Here is a 24,386-nt window from a genome sequence, read left to right as displayed (position 1 = left end):
GGAGAGGTAAAATACTGAGGAAAGTGAGAAAACGATGAGAGAGGAGAGGGAAACACAGGGAGGTGACTGAGGAGAGGTAAAATACTGAGGAAAGTGAGAAAACGATGACAGAGGAGAGGGAAACACAGGGAGGTGACTGAGGAGAGGAAAAATACTGAGGAAAGTGAGAAAACGATGACAGAGGAGAGGGAAACAGGGAGGTGACTGAGGAGAGGAAAAATACTGAGGAAAGTGAGTGAGAAAACGATGACAGAGGAGAGGGAAACACCGGGAAGTGACTGAGGAGGAGACAGCGAGAGGAAATGTGAAATCCGGGGAAGTAACTGAGAAGACAGAAAAAGGAGAGGTGAAACACTGGGAAGTGACTGAGGAGAAGAAAAATACTGAGGAAAGTGAGTGAGAAAACGATGACAGAGGAGAGGGAAACACAGGGAAGTGAATGAGGAGGAGACAGCGAGAGGAAATGCAAAACACGGGGAAGTAACTCAGAAAAAAGAGAAAGGAGAGGTGAAACACTGGGAAGTGACTGAGGAGAAGACGGCAAGAGAAAGAGGATAAACATCGGTAAGTGCCTGCAAACACTGAGAAAGGAGAAGCGAAACCCCGGGAAGTGACTGAGGAGAGGCAAAACACAGCGGGAAGTGAGTGAGAAAACAATGGCAGAGAAGAGGGAATCACTGGGAAGTGACGGAGGAGGAGATGGCAAGAGAAAGAGGAGAAACATCGGTAACTGAATGTAAAGACTGTGAGAAGGGAGAAGCAAAACACCGGGAAGTGACTGAGGAGAAGATGGTAAGAGAAAGAGGATAAACATCGGTAAGTGCCTGCAAACACTGTGAGAAAGGAGAAGCGAAAAACCGGGAAGTTACTGAGGAGAGCAAAAACACAGCGGCAAGTGAGTGAGAAAACGATGAGAGAAGAAAGGGAAACACAGGGAAGTGACTGAGGAGGAGACAGAGAGAGGAAATGTGAAAACCGGGGAAGTAACTAAGAATACAGAGAAAGGTGAGGTGGAACACTGGGAAGTGACGGAGCAGGAGATGGCAAGAGAAAGAGGAGAAACATCGGTAACTGAATGTAAAGACTGTGAGAAAGGAGAAGCAAAACACCGGGAAGTGACTGAGGAGAGGCAAAACACTGGGAAGCATCAGAGGATTAGATGGTGAAAGAAAAGACAAAACATTGGGAAGTGACTGAGGAGGAGACAGGAAGAGAGAGAGGAGAAACAACGGGAAGTAACAGTGAAGACTGTGAGAAAGGAAAGGCAAAATACTGGGAAGTGACTGAGAAGACTGGAAGAGAGAGGAGAAACAACGGGAAGTGATTGAGGAGAAGATGGGAAGAGAAAGATGAGAAACACCGGGAAGTGACTAAGAAGACTGTGAGAAAAGAGAGGCGAAACACCAGGAAGCGACTGAGACGATGGTGAAAGCAAAGATGGAGAGAGGAGAGGCGAAACAACGGGAAGTGACTAAGTAGACTGTGAGAAAAGAGAGGCGAAACACCAGAAAGTGACTGAGACGATGTTGAAAGGAAAGATGGAGAGAGGAGAGGCGAAACATGATGAAGTGACTGAGGAGAAGAAAGGAAGAGAGAGAGGAGAAACAGTGGGAAGTGACTGAAGAGAAGATGGGAAGACAAAGAGGATAAACACCAGGAAGTGACTGAAAGACTGTGAGAAAGGAGAGGCAAAACACCGGGAAGTAGTGACTGAGAAGAAAAACAAAGGAGAGGCTAAACACAGGGAAGTGACTGAGGAGTAAATGAGAAGAGAGAGGGGAAAAACAACGGAAGTGACTGAGAAGAAGGGAAGAGAGAGAGGAGAAACACTGGAAAGTGACTGAGAAGACTGTGAGAAAGAAGAAGCGAAACACTGGGAAGTGACTGAGGAGGAAATGGTGAAAGGAAACACAAAACACCGGGAAATGACTGAGAAGACGGGGAGAGAGGAGAGGCGAAACACCAGGAAGTGACTAAGGAGAAGATGGTGAAAGGAACGGTAAAACACTGGGAATTGACTGAGGAGTAGACGGGAAGAGAAAGATTAGAAACAGTGGGAAGTGACAGAAGACTGTGAGAAAGGAGAGGCAAAAGACCGGGAAGTGACTGAGGAGAAGACAGAGAGGATAGGCAAAACACCGGGTATTGATTGAGGAGTAGACGGGAAGAGAAAGATTAGAAACACCGGGAAGTGACAGAAGACTGTGAGAAAGGAGAGGCAAAACACTGGGAAGTGACTGAGAAGAAGACAGAGAGGATAGGCAAAACACCAAGAAGTAACTGAGAAGACAGAGAGAGGGGAGAAACCCTGGGAAGTGACTGAGAAGACGGGGAGAGAGGAAATGCGAAACAATGGGAAGTAACTGAGAATACGGAGATGAAAGGTGAAACAGTGGGAAGTGACTAAGGAGACAGGAAGAGAAAGAGGAGAAATACCGGGAACTGATTGAGAAGATGGAGAGAGAGCAAAAGCGAAAAGCGCAAACTGACTGAGGAGAAGAAGGGACGAATGAGAGGAGAAACAACGGAAGCGAATGAGGAGAAGACGGGAATACATAGTAACATAGTTAGTAAGGCCGAAAAAAGCCATTTGTCCATCCAGTTCAGCCTATATTCCATCATAATAAATCCCCAGATCTTCGTCCTTCTACAGAACCTAATAATTGTATGATACAATATTGTTGTGCTCCAGGAAGACATCCATGCCTCTCTTGAACCCCTCGACTGAGTTCGCCATCACCACCTCCTCAGGCAAGGAATTCCAGATTCTCACTGCCCTAACAGTAAAGAATCCTCTTCTATGTTGGTGGAAAAACCTTCTCTTCTCCAGACGCAAAGAATGCCCCCTTGTGCCCGTCACCTTCCTTGGTATAAACAGATCCTCAGCGAGATATTTGTATTGTCCCCTTATATACTTATACATGGTTATTAGATCGCCCCTCAGTCGTCTTTTTTCTAGACTAAATAATCCTAATTTTGCTAATCTAGCTGGGTATTGTAGTTCTCCCATCCCCTTTATTAATTTTGTTGCCCTCCTTTGTACTCTCTCTAGTACCATTATATCCTTCCTGAGCACCGGTGCCAAAAACTGGACATAGTACTCCATGTGCGGTCTAACTAGGGATTTGTACAGAGGCAGTATAATGCTCTCATCATGTGTATCCAGACCTCTTAATGCACCCCATGATCCTGTTTGCCTTGGCAGCTGCTGCCTGGCACTGGCTGCTCCAGGTAAGTTTATCATTAATAGAAAGAGGAGAAACACCAGGAAGTGACTGAGAAGACAAATAAAGGCGAAGCGAAAAACCAGGAAGTGACTAAGGAGATGGTGAAAGGAATGGTAAAACACCGGGAATTGACTGAGGAGTAGACGGGAAGAGAAAGATTAGAAACACCGGGAAGTGACAGAAGACTGCGAGAAAGGAGAGGCAAAACACTGGGAAGTGACTGAGAAGAAGACAGAGAGGATAGGCAACATACCGAGAAGTGAGTGAGAAGAAGGCAGAGAGTGAGAAGAGGCAAAACACCGAGAAGTCATTAAGATGGAGAGAGAGGAAATGCAAGCATAGGAAATGACAGGGAGGAGAGGCAAAACATCGAGAAGTGACAGAGGAGATGGAAAGAGATGAGAGGAATCAACAGAAAATGATTGAGAAGACGCAGACACTGGGCACTGAGGAGATGGAAATATGGGGCCTTGAAAAAGTCTTTATACCCAGTGAACTTTTCCACGTTTTTCCATTTTACACCCAAGTTTAAATGTATTTTATTTGGATTTTATTTGCTAGAACACAAAGTAACAAGTGTTTGTGACGTGTAAAGGAAATGATAATTCTAATTATTTTACAAATCTAAATCTGAACATTGTGAGGTCCATTAGTGTTCATCCCACGAGTCAGTACTTTGTAGGGACATCTTTTGTTGCAGTTACTGCTGCAGTCTTTTGGGCTCCGTCTCGCCCAGCTTTGCAGATCTAAAGGTGACATTTTGCACACCCGCTTAGTGAGATTGGATGGAGACGTCTGCGGGATTTAGGTCTGGACTGTGACTGGGCCGTTCACATACATGAATATGCTCTGATCCAAACCCTTCATTGTAGGTCTGGCAGGATGTTTAGGGTCGTTGTCCTGCTGGAAGGTGACCCTACGTCCCAGTCTGAAGTCTTTTGCAGCCTCCAACAGGTTTTCCCCCAGGATGGTCCTGTATTTAGCTCCATCCATCTTCCCTGCCCCTCACTGCCACATGATGCTAACCACCACTGTGATATTGGGGCACATTGTTTTCAGGGTGATGTGCAGAGTTACCTCTCTGCTGCCACATAGAGCCTTTTACATTTAGCCCAAAAAGTTCTTCTTTGGTCTCATCTGGACAGAGAAACTTCTTCCACGTGCATGTTGTGTCCCCTACATGGCTTTTTGCAAACTGCAAATGGGAACTTCGAAAATGGCTACTTTTCACCATTAGCCCATAAGGGCCAGGTGTGTGAAGTACACGAATAGTAGCTGTCTGGGGAAAGATTCTCTCCCTGAGCGGTGGATATCTGCAGCTCCTCCACAGTGACCATGGGCGCTCACTTGGCTGCTCCTCAAGGTAACATAGTAACATAGTAACATAGTTAGTAAGGCCGAAAAAAGACATTTGTCCATCCAGTTCAGCCTATATTCCATCATAATAAATCCCCAGATCTACGTCCTTCTACAGAACCTAATAATTGTATGATACAATATTGTTCTGCTCCAGGAGGACATCCAGGCCTCTCTTGAACCCCTCGACTGAGTTCGCCATCACCACCTCCTCAGGCAAGCAATTCCAGATTCTCACTGCCCTAACAGTAAAGAATCCTCTTCTATGTTGGTGGAAAAACCTTCTCTCCTCCAGACGCAAAGAATGCCCCCTTGTGCCCGTCACCTTCCTTGGTATAAACAGATCCTCAGCGAGATATTTGTATTGTCCCCTTATATACTTATACATGGTTATTAGATCGCCCCTCAGTCGTCTTTTTTCTAGACTAAATAATCCTAATTTCGCTAATCTATCTGGGTATTGTAGTTCTCCCATCCCCTTTATTAATTTTGTTGCCCTCCTTTGTACTCTCTCTAGTTCCATTATATCCTTCCTGAGCACCGGTGCCCAAAACTGGACACAGTACTCCATGTGCGGTCTAACTAGGGATTTGTACAGAGGCAGTATAATGCTCTCATCATGTGTATCCAGACCTCTTTTAATGCACCCCATGATCCTGTTTGCCTTGGCAGCTGCTGCCTGGCACTGGCTGCTCCAGGTAAGTTTATCATTAACTAGGATCCCCAAGTCCTTCTCCCTGTCAGATTTACCCAGTGGTTTCCCGTTCAGTGTGTAATGGTGATATTGATTCCTTCTTCCCATGTGTATAACCTTACATTTATCATTGTTAAACCTCATCTGCCACCTTTCAGCCCAAGTTTCCAACTTATCCAGATCCATCTGTAGCAGAATACTATCTTCTCTTGTATTAACTGCTTTACATAGTTTTGTATCATCTGCAAATATCGATATTTTACTGTGTAAACCTTCTACCAGATCATTAATGAATATGTTGAAGAGAACAGGTCCCAATACTGACCCCTGCGGTACCCACTGGTCACAGCGACCCAGTTAGAGACTATACCATTTATAACCACCCTCTGCTTTCTATCACTAAGCCAGTTACTAACCCATTTACACACATTTTCCCCCAGACCAAGCATTCTCATTTTGTGTACCAACCTCTTGTGCGGCACGGTATCAAACGCTTTGGAAAAATCGAGATATACCACGTCCAGTGACTCACCGTGGTCCAGTCTATAGCTTACCTCTTCATAAAAACTGATTAGATTGGTTTGACAGGAGCGATTTCTCATAAACCCATGCTGATATGGAGTTAAACAGTTATTCTCATTGAGATAATCCAGAATAACATCCCTCAGAAACCCTTCAAATATTTTACCAACAATAGAGGTTAGACTTACTGGCCTATAATTTCCAGGTTCACTTTTAGAGCCCTTTTTGAATATTGGCACCACATTTGCTATGCGCCAGTCCTGCGGAACAGACCCTGTCGCTATAGAGTCCCTAAAAATAAGAAATAATGGTTTATCTATTACATTACTTAGTTCTCTTAGTACTCGTGGGTGTATGCCATCCGGACCCGGAGATTTATCTATTTTAATCTTATTTAGCCGGTTTCGCACCTCTTCTTGGGTTAGATTGGTGACTCTTAATATAGGGTTTTCATTGTTTCTTGGGATTTCACCTAGCATTTCATTTTCCACCGTGAATACCGTGGAGAAGAAGGTGTTTAATATGTTAGCTTTTTCCTCGTCATCTACAACCATTCTTTCCTCACTATTTTTTAAGGGGCCTACATTTTCAGTTTTTATTCTTTTACTATTGATATAGTTGAAGAACAGTTTGGGATTAGTTTTACTCTCCTTAGCAATGTGCTTCTCTGTTTCCTTTTTGGCAGCTTTAATTAGTTTTTTAGATAAAGTATTTTTCTCCCTATAGTTTTTTAGAGCTTCAATGGTGCCATCCTGCTTTAGTAGTGCAAATGCTTTCTTTTTACTGTTAATTGCCTGTCTTACTTCTTTGTTTAGCCACATTGGGTTTTTCCTATTTCTAGTCCTTTTATTCCCACAAGGTATAAACCGCTTACACTGCCTATTTAGGATGTTCTTAAACATTTCCCATTTATTATCTGTATTCTCATTTCTGAGGATATTGTCCCAGTCTACCAGATTAAGGGCATCTCTAAGCTGTTCAAACTTTGCCTTCCTAAAGTTCAATGTTTTTGTGACTCCCTGACAAGTCCCCCTAGTGAAAGACAGGTGAAACTGCACAATATTGTGGTCGCTATTTCCTAAATGCCCGACCACCTGCAGATTTGTTATTCTGTCAGGTCTATTAGATAGTATTAGGTCTAAAAGTGCTGCTCCTCTGGTTGGATTCTGCACCAATTGTGAAAGATAATTTTTCTTGGTTATTAGCAGAAACCTGTTGCCTTAATGGGTTTCACAGGTTTCTGTTTCCCAGTTAATATCCGGGTAGTTAAAGTCCCCCATAACCAGGACCTCATTATGGGTTGCAGCTTCATCTATCTGCTTTAGAAGTAGACTTTCCATGGTTTCTGTTATATTTTGGGGTTTGTAACAGACCCCAATGAGAATTTTGTTACCATTTTTCCCTCCATGAATTTCAACCCATATGGACTCGACATCCTCATTCCCTTCGCTAATATCCTCCCTTAAAGTGGACTTTAGACAAGACTTTACATAGAGACAAACCCCTCCTCCTCTCCGATTTTTACGATCCTTTCTAAACAGACTGTAACCCTGTAAGTTAACTGCCCAGTCATAGCTTTCATCTAACCATGTCTCGGTTATTCCCACTATGTCAAAGTTACCTGTAGATATTTCTGCTTCTAGTTCTTCCATCTTGTTTGTCAGGCTTCTGGCGTTTGCGAGCATGCAGTTTAGAGGATTTTGTTTTGTTCCAATCTCCTCACTGTGGATTGTTTTAGAAATGTTCTTACCTCCCTTCTGAGTATGTTTTCCTGGGTCGTCTTTGTTCGAGTCTAATGTTTTTCTTCCCGTCCCCTCTTCTTCTAGTTTAACGCCCTCCTGATGAGTGTAGCGAGTCTTCTGGCGAATGTGTGTTTCCCACGTTTGTTGAGGTGTAGTCCGTCTCTGGCGAGGAGTCCATCATACCAGTAATTCACACCGTGGTCCAGGAATCCAAATCCTTGTTGTCTGCACCATCGTCTTAGCCAGTTGTTTGCATCAAGGATCCTGTTCCATCTCCTGGTGCCATGCCCGTCTACTGGAAGGATAGAAGAAAAAACTACCTGTGCATCCAGTTCCTTTACTTTCTTCCCCAACTCTTCAAAGTCCTTGCAGATTGTCGGTAGGTCCTTCCTTGCCGTGTCATTGGTGCCAACATGTATCAGAAGAAATGGGTGGACGTCCTTGGAGCTGAAGAGCTTTGGTATCCTATCGGTCACATCCTTGATCATCGCACCTGGAAGGCAGCATACTTCTCTTGCAGTTATGTCCGGTCTGCAGATGGCTGCTTCTGTGCCTCTCAGTAGTGAGTCTCCCACCACCACCACTCTTCGTTGCTTCTTGGCTGTACTTTTTGCTGTCACTTGTTGCTGTGTGCCCTTTTCTTTTTTGCTTGCTGGTATTGCTTCATTCTTAGGTGTGCCATCTTCATCCTCTACAAAGATTTGATATCGGTTCTTCAGTTGTGTGGTTGGTGATTTCTCCATGGTCTTCTTGCTTCTTTTGGTCACATGCTTCCACTCATCTGCTTTTGGAGGTTCTCTGACACTTTTTGCACCTTCTGTGACCAGTAGAGATGCTTCTGTTCTGTCTAGAAAGTCTTCATTCTCTTTGATGAGTTTCAAAGTTGCTATTCTTTCTTCCAGACCCCGCACCTTTTCTTCTAAAAGGGCCACTAGTCTACACTTCTGACAGGTGAAATTGGATTCTTCTTCTGGTCGATCTGTGAACATGTAGCACATGCTGCAGCTCACCATGTAGGTTGTCACATCTGCCATGTTGCTCCTAGATCCTGCTGACTTGCTGTGTGTTTTCCTTCTTGTGTAATCTACTCAGCCAAGCTCTCTTGCAATAATGTCCTACAGGCAAAAATTCGGCGCGCGGTTTGGTGATGCTTTCGAAGCAGCTGGTCCCGGCTGTACCCAACGATCTTCTAGCTTAGGGAGACTTCGCTTCTCCCAGAAGGCACCTGGAATATGCAAATTAGCCTCCTGAAGCTTGAATCCCTGGTTTGGTGATGCTTTCGAAGCAGCTGGTCCCGGCTGTACCCAACGATCTTCTAGCTTAGGGAGACTTCGCTTCTCCCAGAAGGCACCTGGAATATGCAAATTAGCCTCCTGAAGCTTGAATCCCTGGTAGACACAGGCACATGTGGGGTTAAAGTTTCTGGGTGGTTTATTGCATCATAAACCAACAACCCAGACTGGTAACAAAAAAAAACAATAATGAAAATAAAAAGGTTCATACACCGTCCTGCCCGGCTCCTCTGGGACAACACATATGGCAGCTCTGGTAGGAGCTAGCAGTCAGGAGGCTTCCCACCTCCACACACAGAGGAAAAAACTGTCTGGACATTTATTTCCCCAGCCACACCCTTGAGGTAGAGATATGGCGAGTGGACATCCCACCCATCTCTTACCTAAAAAGCCGCCCATAACACGGCCGCTTAACTCCTTCAGCACATAGCATGCTGAAAAGAAACGTATGGGTTTCCAGATTACGGAGGAAAGCAATCTCCGTGACCCTCATCTCCCTTCACATACAGTGCCAGTGACCATGGGCCTCGTGACTGCTTGTCTACTTAATCTTCTCCTTGCTTGGGATCTCCGTTAAAGAGAAGCTGTCACCAGTTTTTTGCCTATCAACTAAAAATATCATCTAATAGAGTGTGAGCTATACATTCCCCAACTACTTGTAAAACCCCCGACTCCCCATGAATCCCCCATAAGAACCTTTTATATTGCTCCCGCACTGTATGGAAATATCCTCAGTCCGGTCCGATGGGCGTTGGTTCTGGCCCCTCTCCCCACCCCAAATCGGCGTGCTGTACGCATTCCGTTGTGTGAATAGCGTTGTTCGCGTACAGGCCCGCGCGTGTGCCTTCAAATTGCCTTCTGCACATGCGCAGTGAGCCGAAAAGCATTAGTGCGCATGCACCGGTAAACTACGTCCCGGAAGTCTTTCGCTGTGTTCCGGGACGTAGTTTACCCATGCATGCGCACTAGTGCTTTTTGGTTTTGCCCGCAGTTGGGCAAAGCATACTGCGCAGGAGGCCTGTACGCGAACAACGCTATTCACAAAATGGAATGCGCACAGCACGACGATTCAGGGTGGGAGAGGGGCCAGAACCAACGCCCATCGGACCGGACCGAGGATATTTCCATACAGCGCGAAAGCAATATAAAAAGGTTCTTATGGGGGATTCATGGGGAGTCGGGGGGTTTCCCAAGTAGTTGGGGAATGTATAGCACACACTCTATTACATGATATTTTTAATTGATAAAGGGAAACTCATCAGTTTTTTGCCTAAAGTGTACGGCCATGTCTTGGTACGTTTGCAGTTGTGCCATGAGATGTTCAAAGATTAAGCTATATTTTATAACCTACCCTGCTTTACTCTTTTCCACAACTTTATCCCTGACCTGTCTGATGGGTTCATTGGCTTCCATGATGTAGTCTGATCTTTAATGTTGTCACACAAACCTTTGAGATCTTCACAGAACAGCTGTAGTTATACTGAGAAGAAATTGTACAGGTGGACTCAATCTTCTAATTATGTGACGTCAGGAGACGATTGGTCACTCAGGATTTTATGTGGGTAGGGGGGATCAGACTACAGGCAGCTGAATATAAACGCACGGCACAATATTCAGATTTATATTTTTACAATAATTAGAAAACCTCGGAACATTTCCTTTACACGTCTCAAATACTTTGTGTTGGAATCACATAAAATACATTTAAGTTTGTGGCTGTAATGTGAAAAAAATGTGGAAAAGTTTACGGGGCATGAAGACTTTTTCAACGCACTTTAGATGTGATCAGAGACACTGGGAACAGACTAAAGTGGAAAAGATGGAAAAAGATGAAAAGAGACACCAGGAGGTGGAGTAGCTGGATCCCTGGTGGATTGTGATTAGATAGACATTACAAACACATGTGCCAGTGTCTGGAGATTACAGAAGATGTGGAGTAGAGAAGACCGCGCTCACTCTTGGAGGGGAGCAGTCTGCAGGTTCTCCATTAGGCCGGTCATGCGATGGATGCGTTCTCTGATCTTCCCCTATAAATACATGGACTCGTCAGAAATACAGGTGAGGAAAACCGTCAATGTGTGCAGCCCCCTCGTAACAAGCTCCATCTACCCCAACAGTCCTCTCCCCAACCACCCTGTACACGTGAGGAAAACCGTCAATGTGTCCAGCCCCTCGTAACAAGCTCCATCTACACCAACAGTCCTCTCCCCGACCACCCTGTACACGTGAGGAAAACCGTCAATGTGTCCAGCCCCTCGTAACAAGCTCCATCTACCCCAACAGTCCTCTCCCCAACCACCCTGTACACGTGAGGAAAACCGTCAATGTGTCCAGCCCCTCGTAACAAGCTCCATCTACACCAACAGCCCTCTCCCCAACCAAGCAGTACACGTGAGGAAAACCGTCAATGTGACCAGCCCCCTCGTAACAAGCTCCATCTACACCAACAGTCCTCTCCCCAACCACCCTGTACACGTGAGGAAAACCGTCAATGTGTCCAGCCCCCTCGTAACAAACTCCATCTACACCAACAGTCCTCTCCCCAACCACCCTGTACACGTGAGGACCCCCTCGTAGCAAGCTCCATCTACACCAACAGTCCTCTCCCCAACCACCCTGTACATGTGAGGAAAACAGTCAACGTGTCCAGCCCCTCGTAACAAACTCCATCTACACCAACAGTCCTCTCCCCAACCACCCTGTACACGTGAGGAAAACCATCAATGTGTCCAGCCCCCTCGTAACAAACTCCATCTACACCAACAGTCCTCTCCCCAACCACCCTGTACACGTGAGGAAAACCGTCAATATGTCCAGCCCCTCGTAACAAGCTCCATCTACACCAACAGTCCTCTCCCCAACCACCCTGTACATGTGAGGAAAACAGTCAATGTGTCCAGCCCCCTCGTAACAAACTCCATCTACACCAACAGTCCTCTCCCCAACCACCCTGTACACGTGAGGAAAACCATCAATGTGTCCAGCCCCCTCGTAACAAGCTCCATCTACACCAACAGTCCTCTCCCCAACCACCCTGTACATGTGAGGAAAACAGTCAATGTGTCCAGCCCCCTCGTAACAAACTCCATCTACACCAACAGTCCTCTCCCCAACCACCCTGTACACGTGAGGAAAACCATCAATGTGTCCAGCCCCCTCGTAACAAACTCCATCTACACCAACAGTCCTCTCCCCAACCACCCTGTACACGTGAGGAAAACCGTCAATATGTCCAGCCCCTCGTAACAAGCTCCATCTACACCAACAGTCCTCTCCCCAACCACCCTGTACATGTGAGGAAAACAGTCAATGTGTCCAGCCCCCTCGTAACAAACTCCATCTACACCAACAGCCCTCTCCCCAACCACCCTGTACACGTGAGGACCCCCTCGTAGCAAGCTCCATCTACACCAACAGTCCTCTCCCCAACCACCCTGTACATGTGAGGAAAACAGTCAACGTGTCCAGCCCCCTCGTAACAAACTCCATCTACACCAACAGCCCTCTCCCCAACCACCCTGTACACGTGAGGACCCCCTCGTAGCAAGCTCCATCTACACCAACAGTCCTCTCCCCAACCACCCTGTACATGTGAGGAAAAGCGTCAATGTGTGCAGCCCCCTCGTAACAAGCTCCATCTACACCAACAGTCCTCTCCCCAACCACCCTGTACATGTGAGGAAAAGCGTCAATGTGTGCAGCCCCCTCGTAACAAGCTCCTTCTACACCAACAGTCCTCTCCCCAACCACCCTGTACACATGAGGACCCCCTCGTAGCAAGCTCCATCTACACCAACAGTCCTCTCCCCAACCACCCTGTACATGTGAGGAAAACAGTCAACGTGTCCAGCCCCCTCGTAACAAACTCCATCTACACCAACAGCCCTCTCCCCAACCACCCTGTACACGTGAGGACCCCCTCGTAGCAAGCTCCATCTACACCAACAGTCCTCTCCCCAACCACCCTGTACATGTGAGGAAAAGCGTCAATGTGTGCAGCCCCCTCGTAACAAGCTCCATCTACACCAACAGTCCTCTCCCCAACCACCCTGTACATGTGAGGAAAAGCGTCAATGTGTGCAGCCCCCTCGTAACAAGCTCCTTCTACACCAACAGTCCTCTCCCCAACCACCCTGTACACATGAGGAAAACCGTCAATATGTCCAGCCCCTCGTAACAAGCTCCATCTACACCAACAGTCCTCTCCCCAACCACCCTGTACACATGAGGAAAACCGTCAATGTGTGCAGCCCCCTCGTAACAAGCTCCATCTACACCAACAGTCCTCTCCCCGACCACCCTGTACATGTGAGGAAAAGCGTCAATGTGTGCAGCCCCCTCGTAACAAGCTCCATCTACACCAACAGTCCTCTCCCCGACCACCCTGTACACGTGAGGGCTCAGACCAATGCTCCTGGGCTTCCCCGCGTGTAACGTGACACTCTTTCCCCCGTGTGTAATGCGACCCTTTCTCACCCCCCCCTCCCTCCCCCGTGTGTCTCTCCCCCGAGCGTAATGAGACACTCTCTCACCCCCGTGTGTAACGTAACACTCTCACCCCCGTATGTAACGCAACACTCTCACCCACCGTGTGTAACGTGACTCTCACCCACCGAATGTAACACGATACTCTCACCCACCGAATGTAACACGATACTCTCACCCCCGCCTTGTGTAACGCAACACTCTCACCCACCGTGTGTAACGTGACTCTCACCCACCGTGTGTAACGTGACACTCTCACCCACCGTGTGTAACGCAACACTCTCTCACCCCCGTGTAAAATGAGACACTCTCTCACCACCTATGTGTAACGCAACACTCTCACCCACCGTGTGTAACGTGACTCTCACCCACCGTGTGTAACGTGACACTCTCACCCACCGTGTGTAACGCAACACTCTCTCACCCCCGTGTAAAATGAGACACTCTCTCACCACCTATGTGTAACGCAACACTCTCACCCACCGTGTGTAACACGACACTCTCTCACCCCCCCGTGTGTAACGTGACACTCTCTCACCCCTGTCCCCCGTGTAGTGTGACACTCTTGGGGGTCTCACCGTTAGATAGGCGTCTCCCACATAGCAGTGTGGCTCCAGGACTCGGCCCATACACTGGAAGGCGATGCTGCTATGATCCCAACAGAAGCGACTCATCTATGGAAAACAAAACAAAACATCACCATCCCCACAACCACCATCCCAACACCCACTATCCCCACAACCATCATCCCCCACCACCAACATCCCCGAGACCACCTCACGAAGGCCGAACCACGAGAGCTGCCCCACCAAGAGCCATAAGGCCGCTCACCGAGAGCCACCCCACAAAGAGCCGCCTCATCAAGAGCTACTTGAGGCCGCCCCACCATTAGATGCCTGAGGCCGTCACACCGAGAGCCGCCTCACCAAGGCAGTGCCGAGAGCTTCCTGAGGCCGCCCAACCAAGGCTGCACCACCTAGACCGCCCCAACGAAGGCTTCAACAAGAGCAGCCCCACCAAGAGATGACTGAGGCAGCACCCACCAAGGTCATGCCACCAAGAGCCGCATCACAGAGAGCCACTTCACAGAGAGCCGCCTGAAATCGACCTACCGAGATCTGCCATTAATCGTAGATATTGAAGCACAAAGTGAGAACGGACCTTTGTGGCATGTAGAAGCTCACTGGTCGGTCAGATCTCCCACCATGAGATATTGGGTCCAGCTGTTCTATAGTGCTGTAATGGAATATACACAGTGGGTACAGAAAGTATTCAGACCCCTTTACATTTTTCACTCTGGTTTCATTGCAGCCATTTGGTAAAAGAAAAAAAAAGTTCATTTTTTTCTCTCATATTAATGTCCACTCTGCACCACATCTTGGCTGAAAAAAAAAAAACAAATGTAGAAATTTTTGCAAATTTAATAAAGAAAAACTGAAATATCCCATGGTCATAAGTATTCAGCCCCTTTGCTCAGACTCTCGTATGTAAGTCCCATGCTGTCCATTTCCTTGTGATCCTCCCTGAGATACTTCTACTCATTCATTGGAGTAAAGCTGTGTGTAATTACACTGATAGGACTTGATTTGGAGCGGCGCACACCTGTCTATATAAGACCTCACAGCTCAGTGCATGGCAGACCAAATGAGAATCATGAGGTCAAAGGAACTGGCAAAGGAGCTCAGAGACAGAATTGTGGCAAGGCACAGATCTGGCCAAGGTTACAACAGAATTTCTGCAGTACTCAAGGTTCCTAAGAGCACAGTGGCCTCCATAATCCTTAAATGGAAGAAGTTTGGGACCTCCAGAAGTCTTCCTAGACCTGGCCGTCCAGCCAAACTGAGCAATCGTGGGAGAAGAGCCTTGGAGAGAGGTAAAGAAGAACCCAAGATCACTGTGGCTGAGCTCCAGAGATGTAGTACGGAGATGGGAGAAAGTTCCACAAAGTCAACCATCACTGCAGCCCTCCACCAGTCAGGCCTTTAAGGCAGAGTGGCCGACGGAAGCCACTCCTCAGTGCAAGACATATGAAAGTCCGCAGAGAATTTGCTAAAAAAACACACAAAGGACTCCCAGACTATGAGAAATGAGATTCTCTGGTCTGATGAGACGAAGATAGACCTTTTTGGTGATAATTCTAAGCGGTATGTGTGGAGAAAACCAGGCACTGCTCATCACCTGCCCAATACAATCCCAACAGTGAAACATGGTGGAGGCAGCATCATGCTATGGGGGTCTTTTTCAGCTACAGGGACGGGACGACTGGCTGTCATTGAAGGAAACATGAATGCGGCCAAGTACAGAGATATTCTGGATGAAAACCTCTTCCAGAGTGCTCTGGACCTCAGACATTGCCGAAGGATCACCTTCCAACAAGACAATGACCTTAAGCACACAGCTAAAATAACAAAGGAGCGGCTTCAGAAAAACTCTGTGACCATTCTTGACCGGCCCAGCCAGAGCCCTGACCTAAACCTAATGGAGCATCTCTGGAGGCCTGAAAATGACGTCCACCAACGTTCACCATCCAACCTGATGGAACTGGACTAACTTATCCACCATCATAGAAGATCGACTCTCCACTCTACTCTGAAGATCACATCTCACCACCTGTGCACTCGACCCGATTCCATCCCACTTCATCCCAAACCTCACCACAGTCTTCATCCCAGCCTTAACCCATCTCTTCAACCTATCACTAACAACTGGTGTTTTCCCCTCATGCTTCAAACATGCCTCAATCACATAGATCCTCAAAAAGCCCTCTCTTGACCCATCCTCTGTATCTAGCCATCGCCCCTGTATCACTTCTCGCCTATGCCTCAAAACTACTGTAACAACACGTCCATCTTGAACTGTCCTCCCATCTATCTTCCTGCTCCCTCTTTGACCACTTACAATGTGGCTTCCGATCACACCACTCCACTGAAACTGCCCTAACTAAAGCCATCAATTACCTATTAACTGCCAAAGCCAAGCGACACTACTCTGTCCTCCTTCTCCTGGACCTCTCCTCTGACACAGTGACACAGTGGACCACTCTCTATTACTACAGACCCTCTCATCCCTTGGCATCACAGACTTGGCCCTATCTTGGATCACATCATACCTAACAGACCGGACATTCAGCGTCTCCCACTCACACACCACCTCCTCACCTCGCCCCCTATCTGTCGGAGTCCCACAAGGTTCAGTCCTTGGGCCCCTGCTCTTCTCCATTTACACCTTTGGCCTGGGACAGCTCATGGAATCTCATGGCTTTCAGTATCATCTCTATGCTGATGACACACAGATCTACATCTCTGGACCAGATATCACCTCCCTTCTAACCAGAATCCCTCAATGTCTGTCCACTATTTCATCCTTCTTCTCTGCTAGATTTCTAAAACTTATGGACAAAACAGAATTCATCATCTTTTCCCCATCTCACTCGAACTCCCCAATGGACCTATTCATTAAAGCAAATGGCTGCTCACTCTCATTAGTCCCATAAGCTCACTGCCGCGGGGTAATTCTCGACTCTGATCTCTCCTTCAAACCACATATCCAAGTCCTTTCCACATCCTGCAGAGTTCAACTCAAAAATATGTCCCGGATCCATACATTCCTCAACCAATTATCTGCAAAAACCCTAGTACGATCAGAGAAAGGTATGGCCCGCAGGCCCCAATGCCCCTCTTAGCTGCTCAACCCTGTTCCTCCAAAATCAGCTTCTCCACCATGACAGAAGATCAGCTCTCCACCCTCCTGTCAAGATCACATCTCACCACTTGCATGCTTGACCCCCTCTTGTCCCACCTCATCCCTAACCTCGCCACAGTCTTCATCCCAACCCCAACACACGTCTTCAACCTCTCACTTACAAATGGTGTCTTCTCCTCATCCTTCAAGCATGCCTCGATCACACCCATCCTCAAAAACCACTCCCTAGACCCATCCTCTGTATCTAGCTATCACCCGATATCTCTTCTCTCTTATGCCTCAAAACTACTGGAACAGCACGTCCATCTTGAATTGTCTTCCCACCTCTCCTCCTGCTCCCTCTTTGACCCGTTACAATCTGACTTCCGACCACATCACTCAACTGAAACTGCCCTAACTAAAGTCACAAATGAGCTACTAACCGCCAAGAGCAAGCGACACTGCTCTGTCCTCCTTCTCCTGGACCTGTCCTCTGCCTTTGACACTGTGGACCACTCCCTCCTGCTACAGATCCTCTCCTCTCTTGGCATCACAGACTTGGCTCTTTCCTGGATCTCGTCATATCTGACACACAGAACATTCAGTGTCTCCCTCCCCCACACCACCTCCTCATCTCGCCCCGTCTGTCGGTGTTCCTCAAGGCTCAGTCCCAGGGCCCCTACTCTTCTCCATCTACACCTTTGGCCCGGGACGGCTCATAGATTCCCACGGTTTACAGTATCATCTCTACGCTGATGACACGCAGATCTACCTATCTGGACCTGACTTAACTTCCTTACTGACCAAAATCCCAAAATGTCTGTCAGCTATTTCATCCTTCTTTTCTGCTCGTTTTCTAAAACTGAACATGGACAAAACAGAATTCATCATCTTTCACCCATCTCACTCTATCCCTCCACCAGACCTATCCATCAATGTCAATGGCTGCTCACTTTCCCCAGTCCCACACGCTCGGTGCCTCAGGGTGATCCTCGACTCTGCCCTCTCTTTCAAGCCACATATCCAAGCCCTTGCCTCCTCCTGCCGTCTCAAACTCAAAAACATTTCCCGGATCCGTGCATTCCTTGACCATGAATCCACAAAAACGCTAGTGCATGCCCTCGTCATCTCCCGCCTCAACTACTGCAACTTCCTCTCTCTGGCCTCCCCTCCAGCACCTCTCCAATCCATCCTACACTCTGCTACCCGATTAATCCACCTGTCTACCCCTTATTCCCCAGCCTCCCCTCTCTGCCAAGCCCTTCACTGGCTTCCTATTGTCCAGAGGCTCCAGTTCAAAACCCTTACTATGACATACAAAGCCATCCACAACCTGTCTCCTCCATACATCTGTGACATGGTCTCCCGCTACCTACCTACACGCAACCTTCGATCCTCTCAAGATCTCCTTCTCTACTCCCCTATTATCTCCTCTTCCCACAATCGTATACAAGATTTCTCTCGTTCTTCCCCCATACTCTGGAACTCTCTACCATAACACAGACTCTCACCTACCATAGAAACCTTCAAAAAGATCCTGAAGACTCACCTCTTCCAACAGGCCTACAGCCTGCACTGATCCTTAGCCTGCTGAACCGCCACACAACCTGCTCTACCCTCTTCTAGTGTATCCTCACCCATCACCTGTAGACTGTGAGCCCTCGCGGGCAGGGTCCTCTCTCCTGTACTTGTGTGTGCCTTGTTTTGTACTTGTCTATATTTGCCCCTTCCACGTGTAAAGCGCCATGGAATAAATGGCGCTATAAAAATTTATAATAATAATAATAATAATAATAATAAATGCCATCATTATCTCCCGCCTTGACTACTGCAGCCTTCTGCTCTGTGGCCTCCCCTCTAACACTCTCGCAACCCTCCAAACTATTCTAAACTCTGCTGCCCGACTAATCCACCTGTCCCCCCGCTATTCCCCGACCTCTCCCCTCTGTCAATCCCTTCACTGGCTTCCTATTGCCCAGAGACTCCAGTTCAAAACCCTAACCATGACATACAAAGCCATCCACAACCTGTCTCCTCCATACATCTGTGACCTCATCTCCCGGTACTTACCTACACGCAACCTCCGATCCTCACAAGATCTCCTCCTCTACTCCCCTCTTATCTCCTCTTCCCACAATCGCATACAAGATTTCTCTCGCGCATCCCCCCTACTCTGGAACCCTCTACCACAACACATCAGACTCTCGCCTACCATCGAAACCTTCAAAAAGAACCTGAAGACCCACCTCTTCCGACAAGCCTACAACCTGCAGTAACCACTGACCGACCAAACCGCTGCACGGCCAGCTCTACCCTCACCTACTGTATCCTCACCCATCCCTTGTAGATTGTGAGCCCTCGTGGGCAGGGTCCTCTCTCCTCCTGTATCCTCACCCATCCCTTGTAGATTGTGAGCCCTCGCGGGCAGGGTCCTCTCTCCTCCTGTATCCTCACCCATCCCTTGTAGATTGTGAGCCCTCGCGGGCAGGGTCCTCTCTCCTCCTGTATCCTCACCCATCCCTTGTAGATTGTGAGCCCTCGCGGGCAGGGTCCTCTCTCCTCCTGTATCCTCACCCATCCCTTGTAGATTGTGAGCCCTCGCGGGCAGGGTCCTCTCTCCTCCTGTATCCTCACCCATCCCTTGTAGATTGTGAGCCCTCGTGTGCAGGGTCCTCTCTCCTCCTGTATCCTCACCCATCCCTTGTAGATTGTGAGCCCTCGCGGGCAGGGTCCTCTCTCCTCCTGTATCCTCACCCATCCCTTGTAGATTGTGAGCCCTCGCGGGCAGGGTCCTCTCTCCTCCTGTATCCTCACCCATCCCTTGTAGATTGTGAGCCCTCGCGGGCAGGGTCCTCTCTCCTCCTGCATCCTCACCCACCCCTTGTAGATTGTGAGCCCTCGCGGGCAGGGTCCTCTCTCCTACTGTATCCTCACCCATCCCTTGTAGATTGTGAGCCCTCGCGGGCAGGGTCCTCTCTCCTCCTGTATCCTCACCCATTCCTTGTAGACTGTGAGCCCTCGCGGGCAGGGTCCTCTCTCCTCCTGTATCCTCACCCATCCCTTGTAGATTGTGAGCCCTCGCGGGCAGGGTCCTCTCTCCTCCTGTATCCTCACCCATCCCTTGTAGATTGTGAGCCCTCGCGGGCAGGGTCCCCTCTCCTCCTGCATCCTCACCCATCCCTTGTAGATTGTGAGCCCTCGCGGGCAGGGTCCTCTCTCCTCCTGTATTCTCACCCATCCCTTGTAGATTGTGAGCCCTCGCGGGCAGGGTCCTCTCTCCTACTGTATCCTCACCCATCCCTTGTAAATTGTGAGCCCTCGCGGGCAGGGTCCTCTCTCCTCCTGTATCCTCACCCATCCCTTGTAGATTGTGAGCCTTCGCGGGCAGGGTCCTCTCTCCTCCTGTATCCTCACCCATCCCTTGTAGATTGTGAGCCCTCGCGGGCAGGGTCCTCTCTCCTCCTGTATCCTCACCCATCCCTTGTAGATTGTGAGCCTTCGCGGGCAGGGTCCTCTCTCCTCCTGTACCAGTTATGACTTGTATTGTTCAAGATTATTGTACTTGTTTTTATTATGTATACCGCTCCTCACATGTAAAGCGCCATGGAATAAATGGCGCTATAATAATAAATAATACAAAAAAAATAACTGGAGAGGATCTGCAAGGAAGAATGGCCGAGGATCCCCAAATCCAGGGGTGAAAAACTTGTTGCATCATTCCCAAGAAGGCTCATGGCTGTACGAGCTCAAAAGGGGCTTCTACCCAATACTGAGCAAAGGGGCTGAAGACTTATGACCATGGGATAGTTCAGTTTTTCTTTTTTTATTACATTTGCAAAAATTTCGACATTTCTGTTCTTTTTTCAGTCAAGATGGGGAGCAGAGTGCACATTAATGAGAAAAAATGAACTTTTTAGAATTTACCAAATGGCTGCAATGAAACAAAGAGTGAAAATTTTAAAAGGGGTCTGAATACTTTCCGTACCCACTGTACATTACAGAGAGTCCAAAAAAGATTAGAGGCAGCACACCATTGAGAGTTGAAGTTTTAAAGGTGATAAATTTTAATAGCCCATTGCAGCGACGTTTCGGCTCATGGAGAGCCTTTCTCAGCCATTACAAGCCAATGTGCATTCCATGTACCCCCCTCTCTGCAGCCACGGAGGAACTCTCCGAGGGTCCTACCACTAGAACCAGAAGGCGACTGACCTGTCTGCTGAAGGCGAGCGACACCCCGGCCACTCGCGGCCTCGTGTCACGCACACACGCCGTCTTCCTATAAACCAGATCGAATTCAGTGACCGGAGGAAAAGCACAGTCTGCAAATATAAAGGAAAGAGTGAGAACCCGGAGAGCGCTCAGCCTGCCCCCGATAACGGTGCCGAGCCCCCGATAACAGTGCCAAGCCCCCGACAACGGTGCCGAGCCCTCGACAACGGTGCCAAGCCCTCGACAACGGTGCCGAGCCCCCGATAAACGGTGCCCAGCCCCCGATAAACGGTGCCCAGCCCCCGATAATGGTGCCGAGCCCCCGACAACGGTGCCCAGCCCCCGATAAACGGTGCCCAGCCCCCGATAAACGGTGCCCAGCCCCCGATAAGGGTGCAGAGCCCCCGAAAATGGTGCAGAGCCCCCGGTAAGGGTGCCGAGCCCCCGATAACGGTGCCTAGCCCCCGATAACGGTGCAGAGCCCCCGATAACGGTGCAGAGTCCCTGATAACTGTGCCCAGCCACCGATAACGATGCCCAGCCCCCGATAACGGTGCCGAGCCCCTGATAACAGTGCCGAGCCCCCGACAACGGTGCCGAGCCCCCGACAACGGTGCCGAGCCCCCGACAACGGTGCCGAGCCCTCGACAACGGTGCCCAGCCCCCGATAAACGGTGCCCAGCCCCCGATAAGGGTGCAGAGCCCCCGAAAATGGTGCAGAGCCCCCGGTAAGGGTGCCGAGCCCCCGATAACGGTGCCCAGCCCCCGATAACGGTGCAGAGCCCCCGATAACGGTGCAGAGTCCCTGATAACTGTGCCCAGCCCTCGACAACGGTGCCAAGCCCTCGACAACGGTGCCGAGCCCCCGATAAACGGTGCCCAGCCCCCGATAAACGGTGCCCAGCCCCCGATAATGGTGCCGAGCCCCCGACAACGGTGCCGAGCCCCTGACAACGGTGCCGAGCCCTCGACAACGGTGCCGAGCCCCCGATGCAGAGCCCCGGTAAGGGTGCAGAGCCCCCGAAAATGGTGCAAAGCCCCCCGATAACGGTGCAGAGCCCCCCGATAACGGTGCCCAGCCCCCGATAACGGTGCCGAGCGCCCGATAACGGTGCCGATAATGGTGCCGAGGTCCCGATAACGGTATCGAGCCCCCGATAATGGTGCTGATAATGGTGCTGAGGTCCCGATAACGGTGCCAAGCCCCCGATAACGGTGCGCAGCCCCCGATAAAGGTGCCAGCCCCCCGATAACGGTGCCAGCCCACCGATAACGGTGCAGAGCCCCCGATAACGGTGCAGAGCCCCCGATAACGGTGCCCAGCCCCCGATAACGATGCCCAGCCCCCGATAACGATGCCCAGCCCCCCGATGCAGAGCCCCGGTAAGGGTGCAGAGCCCCCGAAAATGGTGCAAAGCCCCCCGATAACGGTGCAGAGCCCCCCGATAACGGTGCCAAGCCCCCGATAACGGTGCCCAGCCCCCGATAACGGTGCCGAGGTCCCGATAACGGTATCGAGCCCCCGATAATGGTGCTGATAATGGTGCTGAGGTCCCGATAACGGTGCCAAGCCCCCGATAACGGTGCCCAGCCCCCGATAATGGTGCCAGCCCCCCGATAATGGTGCTGAGACCGTCATGATCTGTACTTTTTTCCCTGTCCTGTTTTTTGTATAATATGTCAGGATGTGATGCGACTTCTCTTTCGTTGTATTTACTGTACATTTTGCAATGTCATGGGGTGTATGTAACTAACCTGTCTCCTTCCCCCAATACTTGCAGCCCCGAGCTATAATGTAATTAAGCTTTGTCAACATCACTAGTGGAGGAATAGCCATTCCTCCTCACAGCAGGTGGCTAGTCAAATGTACATACTACATAGATTAAGCGGAGCCACCAGTCTAGAATCTTCTGGTGGACCCAACCATTGAATAGAAGGTGTGACCCCCCTTCATGGGCGGATCCCAGGAGCTCAGACAATCCATTCTTATTTTGAGATCAGATGTGAGTTGATCCTTGAAGGAGAAGGAGTGGGGATTCTTAGCTGAGGCAAGACCCCATGTCCATCTGGGACTGCGGAAGAGAAAGGGGCGAGACTTGAGCTGAGGACATATCTCGTCGTTCGTGGGATTGTTTTGGGATCCCTTGGACTAATTGTGGACTATTGCTTTGTTAGCTGGCACAAGGATTATCGGGAGGTGCCCCCGAACCTGTTCTGTTGGACTAATTGTGGACTCTGTAGATCTACCTGCATGTGTTGTTCCAGCGTTCTTGATAATAAATCTGTGGAATCATCCCTCGGCCTGTTGTCCCTTCTTGCTCTGCCGTACACCCCGTCACATTCACCTATACTTAAGAACCTAAACATGGCCTAGCTGCTGGCGGTAACGTGTAGGTTAGAATTATTAGAAAATACGTATCTGTTTCCCTGGTTAACCCCGGTGCCAAAAAAGTCTATGTATAGAAATTCCAATATTCTGTTTTCTATCGGAGTCTGTCGCAGGTGCGCATGTGAAATATTTCCCCTGATCGGACAGCGTGTTTCCTGGGGACTGAAGGTTTCCTCCGCTTTGTTGTCCAACTCTCCGGCCTCAGTGACCGCTGTCCTATAATGCACAATATGCATCCTCATGGCCTTTGTCCTGACATCTCGGCCATCTTACATAGAGGCACCTTTCAGTGCTACCTTGCTGGGTTATGGCGAACGGGAGAGGGAAGAAAAACGGAGGAGTGGGGATAGGAGTGATTTCAATGAATGTTTAATATTTTCTATGACATGCAGGATCACATTTCGGTGGTCTTACCAGTGTTGGGGGGCAGTAGTGGGGAGGGGAGACGCTGTGCTGGAGTCCATTGCTCGCGCTCCCGGCTGTACAAGGGGATGAACGGCCCATAATCCTGCGGAGAAATGGTACACAGGTTCAGCCTCATTGACGGAGAGGTCGCACAATAATAATTACATATTCCGCAGCGCTTTACACACATTATCATCGCTGTCCCCGATGGGGCTCACAATCTACATTCCCTATCAGTATGTCTTTGGAATGTGGGAGGAAACCGGAGAACCCGGAGGAAACCCACACAAACACGGGGAGAACATACAAACTCCTTGCAGTGCTAACCACTGAGCCACCGTGCTGCCCCTATAGCGCCATCCCTGGCCATTGCAGGCCCTGCAT

At 49.1% G+C, this 24,386-nt stretch overlaps 1 protein-coding gene across 4 annotated transcripts in view; it reads right to left on the bottom strand.

Moving 5' to 3' along the window:
- The window catches only part of TAF1C (TATA-box binding protein associated factor, RNA polymerase I subunit C), a 119,241-nt gene that overhangs the window by 75,568 nt on the left and 19,287 nt on the right, over positions 1–24,386 (bottom strand). For all 4 annotated transcript variants that reach the window (XM_069745428.1, XM_069745427.1, XM_069745425.1 and 1 more), the window contains exons 3-6: positions 24,012–24,105; positions 21,209–21,318; positions 13,897–13,992; positions 10,790–10,860 (exon numbers count right to left, since the gene is read on the bottom strand). In XM_069745428.1, coding sequence (XP_069601529.1) covers positions 10,790–10,860; positions 13,897–13,992; positions 21,209–21,318; positions 24,012–24,105 — 371 coding nt within the window. The remainder of the gene's footprint in view (positions 1–10,789; positions 10,861–13,896; positions 13,993–21,208; positions 21,319–24,011; positions 24,106–24,386) is intronic.

This window comes from Ranitomeya imitator, chromosome 1, assembly GCF_032444005.1.
Source record: "Ranitomeya imitator isolate aRanImi1 chromosome 1, aRanImi1.pri, whole genome shotgun sequence".
Lineage (NCBI taxonomy): Eukaryota > Metazoa > Chordata > Amphibia > Anura > Dendrobatidae > Ranitomeya > Ranitomeya imitator.
This window is presented reverse-complemented; position numbering and strand designations above follow the sequence as displayed.